General features: G+C 40.8%; 1 protein-coding gene across 1 annotated transcript in view; it reads left to right on the top strand.

Moving 5' to 3' along the window:
- SRPK3 (SRSF protein kinase 3) overlaps positions 1 to 14,056 on the top strand; it is a 158,686-nt gene that overhangs the window by 110,671 nt on the left and 33,959 nt on the right. Inside the window, 4 exon segments of the mRNA XM_030194081.1 lie at positions 6,695 to 6,890; positions 6,975 to 7,211; positions 7,326 to 7,426; positions 8,246 to 8,353. Coding sequence (XP_030049941.1) covers positions 6,695 to 6,890; positions 6,975 to 7,211; positions 7,326 to 7,426; positions 8,246 to 8,353 — 642 coding nt within the window.

A 14,056-nucleotide genomic window follows, 5' to 3' on the forward strand; every position in this document is an offset into this window, starting at 1 on the left:
TCTTTTTTTATAGATCTATATTTCTGGTTATCATATGATGGATGCCATTCATTATGATTATTGAATGCTCTCTTAGCCGCTTTTTTTAAAATTCTATCAGGATATCCTCTATGTTGAAAACGTGAAATCATTTGAAAAGCTTGATGAGTGTATCTTCACGAGAACTGCACAACCTACGGACTCGAAGCAGTTGACTCGATGGTATACTGTTTTTTAGCCCAGAAGGGTGATGGCTACGATAATGTAGTATTGTATTACGATCAGTTCCTTACGGTAAATCTTAGTAATAAATCTACCGTCATACCATTGGATATTTACATCCAAAAAATTCACCTCTCGACGACCGATACAATGTACAAATTTTATATGAGGGCCTCACTGTATTCAAAATTTCCAACAGTTTCAAATAAATTATCTTCTGTCCCTTGCCATATTACCAAAATGTCATCTATATATCGTAGCCATTTAACAACACCCTCAAAATGTTGATTGGTATATATATACTGCTTCTCTAACTGGTCCATATACAAGCATGCAATAGTGGGAGCTACCGTGGCACCCATCGCAACTCCTTTTATTTGATGAAAAAGTTTTCTTTAACTTGAAAAATTGTGATAAATGACTAACTCAGCTATATTGCCAAGTAAGTTATTAATTGATTGGATAACTCCAAAGTTTCCAATAATCCCTTAATCATAATCACAGCTTCCCTTTGCGGGATATTTGTGTATAATGCAGTAACATCTAGTGTTACCAAACATACCTCTGCATTAGCATCAATTTTTACATCTTGCAAATATTAAGCAGGTGATCTGAGTCTCTCACAAAAGAAGTTATGGACTTTAAACAAGGTTGCAAATGAAAATCCAAAAATTGAGAGAGCGGTTCAAACAGAGATTCACATCCAGAAACAATGGGACGGCCAGGAGGTTTTTCCAAACTCTTATGTATTTTTGGGGTGAAGTAAATTATAGGTATTTTTGGAAATTGTCTAAACAAGTAACGAATATTTGAATAGAAATAACACCTTTTCACAAGCTTCCTTTAACAGCTCATACACCCCTCGATTGATACTGGGTGGTAGGATCTTCCTGTAGCGGGCTGTAAAATGTTAGATCATTTAACTGAGTAAATGCTTCTTGTTCATACTTCGATCTATCTTGTACCACAACTCCACCCCCTTTATCAGCCCTCAAGATTATAATATTTTCGTCCCTCTGTAAATCTTCAATTGCTTGACGCTGCAAAACTGTCAGATTACCATACTGTTTCCCCAAGGTTGCTTCTAATTTCTCAAGATCATGTAATACCCATTGCTGAAACGTAGCAATGGCTGAATCTATAGGACCATGAGGAAGCCATGTAGAGGGCAACCGGTGTGTTTGCAAAAAGGATTTAGATTGACTAAGTGAACTATCAGATTCGATGGTATCATTCTCTCCAAAAAATAATTTCAAACGTAGTTTTCTAAAAAACTTATGTAAATTAATGCGAATATCAAACGCATTATGAAACTGGGTAGGAACAAATGTAAGCCCCAAACTTAAAATTTGATATTGAATAGGGCTCAAACACTTCGATGATAGGTTAAACACTATCAATGAATCTTTCTGCCCTGTCGTTTGGGACGTACTGTGGGCTGTGTATTCATTTCTGCTGTTTGTTGTCCTGTTAAAATAGTCGTTTTTAAAGATGTATCAGTGTGACTACCAAAGTTGCCCATCGTACTACTCTCATTCCCATGTTCTTCTCCTGATGAGTCACTAGAAGAATTAATAAATGTGACTCGCTTACCTTTTTTATTTCGTCTAGATTTTCTACTTTGATTCATCCATGGATAGATGAAACCCTTTGTGTAATCTAACTCATCTCTCTTGTATTTGGATATTTTTTGAGATCTAATTTCTATTCGATATTTCTCAATCACTTGCATATGCTCCTTATATTTAACTTCATAATTTTCTACTGATGACATATTCTTTAGCTCATTCAATTTACTGTTTAATTCACAAGTATTATCATCTACTAACTTGTTTAATTTATCAATTGTAATGAGCATTAAATCTAAAGAACATCTTGAAATTATATCGTTCCACCTTTTCACATAGTCAGAATGAGAGTAGTACGATGGGCAACTTTGGTAGTCACACTGATACATCCTTAAAACGACTATTTTAACAGGACAACAAACAGCAGAAATGAATACACAGCCCACAGTACGTCCCAAACGACAGGGCAGAAAGATTCATTGATAGTGTTTAACCTATCATCGAAGTGTTTGAGCCCTATTCAATATCAAATTTAAGTTTGGGGCTTACATTGTTCCTACCCAGTTTCATAATGCGTTTGATATTCGCATTAATTTACATAAGTTTTTTAGAAAACTACGTTTTGAAATTATTTTTTGGAGAGAATGATACCATCGAATCTGATAGTTCACTTAGTCAATCTAAATCCTTTTTGCAAACCACACCGGTTGCCCTCTACATGGCTTCCTCATGGTCCTATAGATTCAGCCATTGCTACGTTTCCAGCAATGGGTATTACATGATCTTGAGAAATTAGAAGCAACCTTGGGGAAACAGTATGGTAATCTGACAGTTTGTGCAGCGTCAAGCAATTGACGATTACAGAGGGACGAAAATATTATAATCTTGAGGGCTGATAAAGGGGGTGGAGTTGTGGTACAAGATAGATCGAAGTATGAACAAGAAGCATTTACTCAGTTAAATGATCTAACATTTTACAGCCCGCTACAGGAAGATCCTACCACCCAGTATCAATCGAGGGTGTATGAGCTGTTAAAGGAAGCTTGTGAAAAAGGTGTTATTTCTATTCAAATATTTCGTTACTTGTTTAGACAATTTCCAAAAATACCTATAATTTACTTCACCCCAAAAATACATAAGAGTTTGGAAAAACCTCCTGGCCATCCCATTGTTTCTGGATGTGAATCTCTGTTTGAACCGCTCTCTCAATTTTTGGATTTTCATTTGCAACCTTGTTTAAAGTCCATAACTTCTTTTGTGAGAGACTCAGATCACCTGCTTAATATTTTGCAAGATGTAAAAATTGATGCTAATGCAGAGGTATGTTTGGTAACACTAGATGTTACTGCATTATACACAAATATCCCGCAAAGGGAAGCTGTGATTATGATTAAGGGATTATTGGAAACTTTGGAGTTATCCAATCAATTAATAACTTTACTTGGCAATATAGCTGAGTTAGTCATTTATCACAATTTTTTCAAGTTTAAAGAAAACTTTTTTCATCAAATAAAAGGAGTTGCGATGGGTGCCACGGTAGCTCCCACTATTGCATGCTTGTATATGGACCAGTTAGAGAAGCAGTATATATATACCAATCAACATTTTGAGGGTGTTGTTAAATGGCTACGATATATAGATGACATTTTGGTAATATGGCAAGGGACAGAAGATAATTTATTGAAACTGTTGGAAATTTTGAATACAGTGAGCCCTCATATAAAATTTGTACATTGTATCGGTCGTCGAGAGGTGAATTTTTTGGATGTAAATATCCAATGGTATGACGGTAGATTTATTACTAAGATTTACCGTAAGGAAACTGATCGTAATACAATACTACATTATCGTAGCCATCACCCTTCTGGGCTAAAAAACAGTATACCATCGAGTCAACTGCTTCGAGTCCGTAGGTTGTGCAGTTCTCGTGAAGAATACACTCATCAAGCTTTTCAAATGATTTCACGTTTTCAACATAGAGGATATCCTGATAGAATTTTAAAAAAAGCGGCTAAGAGAGCATTCAATAATCATAATGAATGGCATCCATCATATGATAACCAGAAATATAGATCTATAAAAAAAGATCCGTTGACTTGTGTGTTACCTTACACTAAGTCATCTAGTCAAATTATACAAATTATGAAACGTCATTGGTCTATATTAGGTATACATAAAGTTTTTCAGCAATTTCCTCGGTTTGCATTCTCTCGAGGTAGAAATTTAGGTGAACAACTGGCAAGGTATAACACTGCATGTAATGTAAGACATGAGGAATTTGGCCATGGGAGTTGCAATCGGTGTGTATATTGCAGGTATGCCATGCAAGTTAATGAAGTGAATGTTCCTCATTCAGAGAAAATATATCGTTTGCAGGCTCACACTGACTGCAATACTACAAATTGTGTGTATGGCATAAAATGCCTTGTGAACTATGGTACATTGGATTGACTACTAAAAAGATTAAAGTTAGGATAGCACAGCACCTTAGTAATCTCCGTACTAAACGAATGGAAGCCCCTTTGGTTTCACATTGGGTGGATGTCAAACATGAAGTTCAGGATCTTCGCTTTGTAGTTTTGAGTCAAATTAGTTTTGAAAGAGGAGGTAATGTGCCTCGCATGCTATTGCGTAAAGAACAAAGGCTAATTTACCTCTGGAACACTGTAAGCCCTTATGGGTTAAATAAAGAAGTAGAGTGGTTAAACTTGTGAGAGGGTATTTAAAGTTAGTTCCTTTGAAGCTTTGGTATGCGCATGTGTCAGCGCCTTTTGAGGCGTTGTTTTTGACACATCCAGGATTGTTAAATTGGAGAGAGGGTATTTAAACTCAGTCTCCTTGAAGCCTTGGTATGCGCATGTGTGGGCGTCTTTTGAGGCGTTACCACCAGCACATCCAGGATTGTGAATGCTTGGCCACCTGTAGAGCCGGTAAGAGTTTATAATATTGGTTTTTAGAAGGATTGTAATATTGTTTGTGAAATACAAATGTATGCTATTATTGTTGTTTATATAGATTATTGACCCCTGAAGACGCAAAATTTGCGAAACACGATCGTGTAGGGTCTGAGTACAACTGTTTTAGCACACAAATGAGAGGACTGCTGCAGTGAAGCAGTTTGAAATTCAAGGAAAAGTCCTGTGAAGTATGGAGTCACGGTGAATGGAACTACTGTCATTCAATACCACAGCACAGAGTTATCAGTTGTGGGTTACGATGGAATGTAATCTTTTGTTTTAACCTGCTGTGATGGACAATTGACTTAATCAATGGACTAATTGCCACAGGGCAATAGAAAGTTTACAGCAGGTTACCAATAGATTAAGAGAGGATCGTAATGAAGAAGAAATGTTTTTGAATGTCAGTATAATTTACAAGTTTTACACCAGTATTGCTATTGAAAGCAACATTTTTGTTATAAGATCATAAGTGATTCTATTATTCCGGGTGTTCTATTGTTATATTGTTATAGAGTTTGATATTTTGATATTAGGTTTATAAATGTGAATTAGAGTGAATGGATGACTGAATGAATGATAGATATATGGGGATTTTAGACAATAATTGTTAGGTTTATGAGATTAATTGATGTAATAAAGATAAAAATGAATGCAATAGTTGTTGAGTATATTGTATGAATTTAGTACAACTATTTATTGAATGATACCTTAGACAACATTATGTCTGTATTATTAAATTATTATTACATGTTCTTAGGATATTCATTACTCCGGGTTATTACATATAGTAACATAGTAGATGACGGCAGAGAAAGACCTGTACGGTCCATCCAGTCTGCCCAACAAGATAAACTCATATGTGCTACATTATGTGTATACCTGACCTTGATTTGTAGTATCTGCCCAGCACTAGCCCTGCATCCCAACCACTAGCCCCGCCTCCCACCACCAGCTCTGCCACCCAATCTCCGCTAAGCTTCTGAGGATCCATTCCTTCTGAACAGGATTCCTTCATGTTTATCCCACGCATTTTTGAATTCCATTACCGTTTTCATCCCCACCACCTCCTGCGGGATGGCATTCCAAGTATCCACCACTCTCTCCGTGAAAAAATATTTCCTGACATTTTTCTTGAGTCTGCCCCCCTTCAATCTCATTTCATGTCCTCTAGTTCTACCGCCTTCCCATCTCCGGAAAAGGTTCATCTGCAGATTAATTCCTTTCAAATATTTGAACGTCTGTATCATATCACCCGTTTCTCCTTTCCTCCAAGGTATACATGTTCAGATCAGCAAGTCTCTCCTCATACGTCTTGGAATGCAAATCCCATACCATTTTTGTAGCTTTTCTTTGCACTGCTTCAATTCTTTTTACATCCTTAGCAAGATACGGCCTCCAAAACTGAACACAATACTCCAGGTGGGGCCTCACCAACGACTTATACAGGGGCATCAACACCTCCTTTCTTCTGCTGGTCACACCTCTCTCTATACAGCCTAGCAACCTTCTAACTACAGCCACTACCTTGTCACACTGTTTCGCCGCCTTCAGAGCCTCAGATACTATCACCCCAAGATCCCTCTCCCCGCCTAACACATACGTCTCCCGTGGATTTCTACTCCCTAAGTGCATCACTTTGCATTTCTTCACATTGAATTTTAATTGCCAAACCTTAGACCACTCTTCTAGCTTCTGCAGATCTTTTTTCATGTTTTCCACTCCCTCCCATTAGTTCTATGACCCTTTATAAAATAGGCATTTTTAAAATTATTATAGGTACACTGTTACATAATTACACCTACATTGTGCATGCATTGGAAACTTGTGTGTGTATGATTTTTTTTTTTAAGTTACACATGGGTAGTGTTGAGTATCTTGTGTTTTGTGAATTAGTATATGTGTGATGGTGTTTAGGGTTCATGTTGAATTTTGCTGATTCTTTTCTTGTCTGTGTTCATGTCTCAGAATGGTAAGATTTCCAAGAACAAGAAGAAGAAACTAAAGCGGAAGCTGAAGCGGCAAAGCAAGCTGCTAGAGGAGCGGGCTTGGGACATTCAGAGACTAGAGGGCATCAGTAGGGATCCTGGGGAGGTACAAGGAGTCCAAGCCATTGGCTTCCATGAGGACAAGGACAATTTGACTGAGGCATGCCAAGCAGAGTGTAAGAACACAGCCAGTATTTTAGATAAACGTATTTATATTTTCTGTATATGATTTAATTACGTTTCTCTCTTTTGATCTCCAGGCATGAATACCCAGTGCAATGGCCATGGCCATTGGCCACCAAATGAACAAACCAGTCCTGGCTCCCACAACCCATATGAGGACTGCAATGGCTATGGTCCATTCCAGCGCTTCCTGAGTCCCAGTGACTCCCAGATCTCTGGGTTTTCCAGTTCCTTCTTCTCTCCAACCTCTGACTCTGCACTGTCTGGTTACTCCACAGGTGGCCGAGAGCGAGGGGGTCTTCTCTCACCTACCAGTATGTAACATAAAAACAAAAAATACTAACAGACTTCTGGCAGAGCTTTGTTGCTACAGAGAAATAATCACAACCTTCCTTTTCCATTTCCATGTCTGTCCCTCTCTTCTATAGCACCTATCAGTGCTGCTGATTTCTTGGTCAACCCGCTAGATCCTCAGAATGCCAGTAAAATCCAAGTTAAGATTGCTGACTTGGGTAATGCCTGTTGGGTGGTGAGTGAATAAATTTTGCATGTATGAGTGAAGAAATATTTTCTCTGATTCATTTTAAATTCACTACTTTGTAGCTTCATTGCATGCTCCCTAGTCCTAGTATTTTTGGAAAGAGTAAACAAGCGATTCACATCTGTTCCATTCCACTCATTATTTTATAGACCTCTGTCATATCTCCTCTCAGCCATCTCTTCTCCAAGCTGCCCTAGCTACTTTAGCCTTTCCTCATAGGGAAGTAGTCCCACCCCCTTTATCATTTTTGTCGCCCTTCTCTGTACTTTTTCTAATTCCAATATGTCTTTATGAACTGCGGTGACCAGAATTGCACACAATATTTGAGGTGCAGTTGCACCATGGAGCGATACAAAGGCATTATAACATCCTTATTTTGTTTTCCATTCCTTTCCTCTCCGGTACTATGTAAGCCACATTGAGCCTACAAATAGGTGGGAAAATGTGGAATACATATGTAACAAATAAATAAATGTGTACTGGAAGAATATCTGTGGGGGTCACTTTCATTGAGAAGAAGACTCAGAGGTCAGGAACTTAAAGCACATAACTTTTTAAAAACTTTTTGACAATTGTGGGTATACTTAATATTTGTTTGGTGGAGAATTGTAGAGGGAGAACAAGTTTGAAACATAATGTAAAATAGAATTCTGAAATTGTGCAGATCTGCTGCTGTTCTAGAGATTTTTCTAATTCTTTGCACGAGAGCTTACATGATATCTTTAGGATCACTAAAGTATCCTCCATAACTTTCTTTCCTTTCCTCCTTTTTGTAACCCCCCACCCCAATTTTTATATCTGTATCAGCACAAGCACTTCACAGAGGACATTCAAACACGACAGTATCGGGCAGTTGAGGTTCTGATTGGTGCCAGCTATGGTCCACCTGCAGATATCTGGAGCACTGCTTGTATGGTATGGAGCTCTTCTTTCTCTCTTGTTTTGGTAGTTTTTCTTCTTCTATCCATCTTCTGGCTAACTTCCCCCAATACTGTTCTCCACTTGGGGATGGGATATACCTTTTACATTCCATGCTCCTGGCTCATTATTGATGAGTCATAGAGGGCATCCCTGCTCAGCCAGAGAACTAAGCTTGTAAAGCCAAAGATAAAAATTAACAGAGTAATAATTGTACCATTCCTTAGCATCCCTCTAGACCAGTGGTTCCCAAACCTGGCCCTGGAGGCACCCCAGCCAGTCAGGTTTTAGGGATCTCTACAATTAATATTCATGAGAGAGATTTGCATGCATTGCCTCCACTGCATGCAAATCTCTCTCATGAATATTTGTGGTGGATATCCTAAGAACCTGACTGGCTGGGGTGCCTCTAGGACCAGGTTTGGGCACCATTGCTCTAGACCAATCCAGACGCATGAGTTTACGCACTCTTAACCAGCAGATATAGACTAAGAACTAATTGGTTTCAAAACGACTCTGTAAGAGCCCTGTGCAGTTCACAGCCACAATTGAAGGATCCTCAGGTCTGCTGCTTGGAGATGCTGCTGAAGCAGGCTTTCAGTGTTTTGTTTTAGGTCTTCAGGCTGCAGTCTGTGGGGACTATGCAGCTATAGCATGCTTCTGGTGGACGGAACAAGTGTTGGATAAACTTGGAGGTTCACTCAGTGGGGTTAATTAGGAGGTGAGCAAGATACAGATGGGCTCAGCCTTTCTGGCAGATGCCTTGTGTGATCTTATTACTGCTTTGGCAAAGGGTATGGTGCTTCTTATAGCAATCTGTTGGTCCTTGTGGTTATGCAGTTGGTTGTGGATATAGTGTCGAAAGTGATGTTGAGTAAGCTCCTGTGCCAGGATCAGAAGTTGTTCAAAGAAGACCTAGAGAAGCTGGTCGAGTCTGGTAAGGCTTGACGGCCAGAGGATGTTTTCTACAGGCCCAATAATATCACCCAAGGATGTCTAGTGGCACCCAGTGGAACAGGTTTTTCTCCGAGTAAAAGCAGGCCATTGTATTCTCACATCTGGGTGACATCATCCGACTGAGCCTGGTGCAGACACTGACTAGTGAGTTCAAGAATTTTCCGGTGCCTTTTCCTTTGCAGTGCCTTCCCATGCAGCTCTTTTTGTTTCTTTAGCCCTGACCTGAATGAGCAGATCAGGGCAATAAACAATAAAGTTAAAATAGAGGGGTAACATAAAAGAACATTGGGGGGGGGGGGGTGGGGGAAAGAACTCCTTAATAAGATAGGAAAGCTGCAGTCATAACAAGAGCAAACATACAAACAGACAAAACCTCAGGCAACACAACCAAGCCAATCCTTACTGATGCTGGGGTCCCAGAACTTAATTAAATAGAAAGTCTTAAATGTCTTAAATGACAGTTCTGACCTGATGTGGGAAGAGAGGTCATTCCAGAGGTTTGGGCCAAGAAAATAAAATGAGGGTTATCTGGTAGATTTTAGGTGAGCCAACTTTGGGGGCAGGTAGGACCAGGTGATAGGAATCAAGTGACCTGGTGTGTATGGGATAGTAAGAAAAAAGAGGGTGAACCAGTATGGTAAGCCCTGTGGACCAGAAGATTTTGAAATGAACTCTATGGGGAAGAGGAAGCCAGTGGAGATGTAAAAAAAAAAAAAAAAAGAGGGGTGACATGATCAAAACCTTTAGCAGAACAAAGGAAATGAGCCACACTTGGACCCTTGGAATGCCTGCAAAAATGGAATTACATTAATCCATCTTGGAAATAAATGCATGAACCAAGTGTGAAGTGAAGCAAAATCTAAATAAGAATGTATAGTGCACAGTTTACGAAGTGAATAGAAACCCAACTTAACAATAGAGAGCTGCATGGGGTACCGCGAGGCTCCCCTCCATGTCTGCGGGGATCCTGAGGGAATGGACCCGAGTCCACAGGAATCATGTGGGGATGGACCCAGGTCCCTCGGGATCTCCTTGGAAGTGCCTTCCTTCCCCTGAGTGCAGGGTGCCCTCCCAGCACATACCTTGAGGTAGTCTAGTGACTTCTTCGGGGCAGGAAAGATCCTCATTCTTTCCTGCCCTCTGCAACGGCGCTGATCCTGTCCTCTCTGCTCTTTTAAAATGGCTTTTGAGACTTCCGGCGGCGGCCTTGCAAGACTTCCCGGGGTCAGAGGAAAGTTGGATGGGTGAATCGGGATTTGGGATGATAAAAAAAGGGTGAGTCTCTGTTTCCCCTTCCTCGATCTGCTTGGTGGGCTGGGAGCTGGGATGGAGGAGATTACTCGTGGCGGGGTCGGATTAGATTCTGGTGAGGACGGGTTGGATTTCTGTCCCCGTGCAACTCTCTACTTGAAAATGTGGGAAATATGTTGGGAAAAAGAAAGTCTAGAATTGATTATTTCTCCCATATATTGAAATGAATCCACCGGTTGAAGTGGGCTGTTCAAACAAAACAAGAGGAATGGAGGGTACCAGTAAAGAGCCAGAGATACAACAGGCAATTGTCTTATCAGGTTTAAGAACAAGCCTGTAAGTTGTGAGCCAAGTTCGAATAGAGTGAAGGCAGTGACATACATGAGAAAGATCAATCTGATATACGGGAAAAGGAAAGACCAGAAAAATATCATCTGCATAAATAAAGAAGTTGACATTAAGATTCTGAATTAGAAGCCAGTGGACTCAAGAAGATATTGTAGAGAAGTGGCGACAGAACAGAACCCTGTGGAACACCATAGGAAAGGGTTTGGGGGACAAAATAGTGGAACCTGCCTGCACTGAAAAAGTGCAATGGTGTAAGAGTGAAGAGAACCAACTAAGAGCAGTCCCTGAAATACCAACATCTGTTAAATGCCCAGGAAGATGAGAGTGATCTACCAAATTGAAAGCTGCGTGATAAATCCAACGAGATAAGTAAAGATATTTTGTTCTATCAAATGTATCATGCAGATCGCTGACCAGAGTCGCAAGGATAGATTCAGTGTTGTGGTGCTGACAGAAGCTGGCCTAGCATGAGTGTAAGCTCAATATATCTTTTGCAAAGGAAAGAAGATGAGTAGACAATTTATTTCAGTAAGTTTAGACAAGAAACACAGATTAGAGACCAGGTGGTAATTGGTGAGACTACAGGTGTCAAAGAAGAGTTTCTTTAATATCGGGCTGACCAAGGCTCTTTTCCAAAAAGTGGGAACTGAGCCAGAATTAACTATGGTACATGCAAAGTGAAGACCTCGATGGGGAATTTTTAACCAGCTTGATGTAAGTGGTCCACAGGGGAAGTGATGGATTTCATAGAAGAAAGCTGAATTTTTAACAAAGTCAGTGAAGGGGAGGGAAAGGCAGAGAGAGAGGAAGGAGACTGGGATTGAGGACAGTGGCACAGAACTTGAGACCAGGTTCAGAGAATGGGTGATTGATGTGCACAGTGGCAGAAAAGCCAAAAGATTGGTTATCTTTGATGTGAAAAATTGGGTTAACGAGTCGGTTAAAGGTGCCAAAGCGTCAGCTGCCTTATTACTTTGAGAAATGAAATTTGATATGAGTTTGAAGAGTTGTTTGTAGGGATCGCTGAAAAGGAAAGAATCCTTTGGAAATAGGTTGCCGCCTTCTGCATATTTTTTAGTATTTTCTTAGTAATTCCTCTCTTCTTTACATTTCCTTTTATTTTTAGTAATTTGCTTTTGTTTTCATGACCTCCTAGGCCCATTTTAGGCCAGAGCATCGACCTCAGTTTGGACAGTGCCCCTATTATGGTTCAAAATTGAGTAGTTTAATTTGGCCACAACTTTTTTCGATGTCTAAGAAAATCCACGGTGGCTTCAAAAGGTGCGCGCAATGCAGTCGGGTGACTTCAATAATGGACTCATACTATTGGGGCATCGGGTGTCTTAGGCCTATCCATGAACCTAATTCTTCTTCTCTGTTTGAAAATGCGACTGAGGACACAGAGGGCGCAGCAGGCCCAACAGGAGAAAATTTTTTGGCTCCTCAAAGACTGGGTGCCTCAATGGTTGCTAAGGCTTGGGAGTGCACCGGCATCAAGAAGGTGCCGCCTCTTTTGACATTGGATGCTGAGAGTAGGCCCCAGGACTGGTCAGCATCGGGTTCAACGTCATCCTCGTTAGCACTGAAGCATCAGGGGAAGGCCAAGAATCACAAGCATCAGTCCAGAGCATCAGCATCATTGATACCCGAGAAGTGCCAGCACCAAGAAGAGTGCGTCCCCTCTTTAGAAGAGGTGCCGGTGTGCAAGTCTCCAAGCAGCCAGGTCCCCACTACCGGTTCGACACCGATGCCTTTTCAGGTTGCCTCCCTCCTGACACCCCCACTTTTACCGATGCCTTCTTTTGATGAGCAATGCCATGCTTAGGGAGGAGCTGGCACAGATGCTGCAGCAGCAGACTGCTCAGGCATCGAGGGCGCATGCACCAGCTGTGGATAGGCCCCAGATTCTCCCTGAGTCTCCTTCTATGTCTGTGCAGTACTGTTCTGAACGTTGGGAGAGGAAGCTTCCCCAGAGTTGGAGGATTAGGGCTGTACCTCAACGTTCTTTGGGACATGGATGTGGTTTCACTCAATGGCGTAACCAGACCTGACATTTTGTGTGGGCCCAGGGCTAATATGGGTGGGCACTGTGTATATAGGTATGAGTAGTGTTTCTGAAAGTACTACAAAATAATGCCTTAGAATGCACTTGATAATGGATTTCTAAGTAGTCTGCCCAACAGCTGCCCTGCATCAACATAAACCACGTACATACTTAATGGGAAAAAAACATTATTTTTAAATATTAGTTACGTTATGCCATATCAAACTTGACGGACTTAAGTCTACTATAATGGCAAACATCTCAACGCACATGACTGGATTCTGCAATATAATTACAGCAATGATATATATACTTTAAACTTTGCAAACCTAACACCAATTCCAATAACAATACCTATACAAAGGCAGCAGTGAATATACACACCAGCACTACACATCCCGTTGGAAAAGTCAGACAAGTTACTCATAGATCCCTACACAAACCACATGCCAGCATACTCAGTCACAGCAGAACACAGACCAACCTTTATCAATTACAGAATAAAGGACCAAAAATTAGAAATTGTCCTGTAACCCATCAGCCCTTCCCTTCCCTAACCCCCCCATCCATTCCTATAGCCCGTCATCAGCTTTTCCCTTCCCTACCCCATCCATCCCTGTAGCCCAGCATCAGCCCTTCCTTTCCTTCCCTACACCCCCATCTATCCCTGTAGCCCAGCATCAGCCCTTCCCTTCTCTACCTTACCCACCATCCATCCCCATAACCCGGTATCAACCCTTCCCCAGCATGCATCCCATAGGTAGGCATCAGCCCTACCCTACACCCCACCCTTCCTTGTAGCCTAGTGTCAGCCGTGTCCTACCCCCACTCATCCCCCCATGGTCTGGCATCTCTCGATGTCCCCCCCCCCCTACCCTGAAGGACACCAACATTAAATATAAGACTTTTTTTTTTTAATGTTCTGGGCACTGCAGACCCACCTCCAACCAGAAACCCACCTACATTAATTTGAAAACTTTTTTTTTTTAAAATTTTAACCCGGGCACTGCAGAGACCATCCCTACCCAAAAATCCACCAAGGCACAATAACAAATATAGTGCAACCTTTTTTAAATTTTAACCTGGGCATAATAAAATTT

The sequence above is a fragment of the Microcaecilia unicolor genome, chromosome 2, assembly GCF_901765095.1.
Source record: "Microcaecilia unicolor chromosome 2, aMicUni1.1, whole genome shotgun sequence".
Classification (NCBI taxonomy): Eukaryota; Metazoa; Chordata; class Amphibia; order Gymnophiona; family Siphonopidae; genus Microcaecilia; species Microcaecilia unicolor.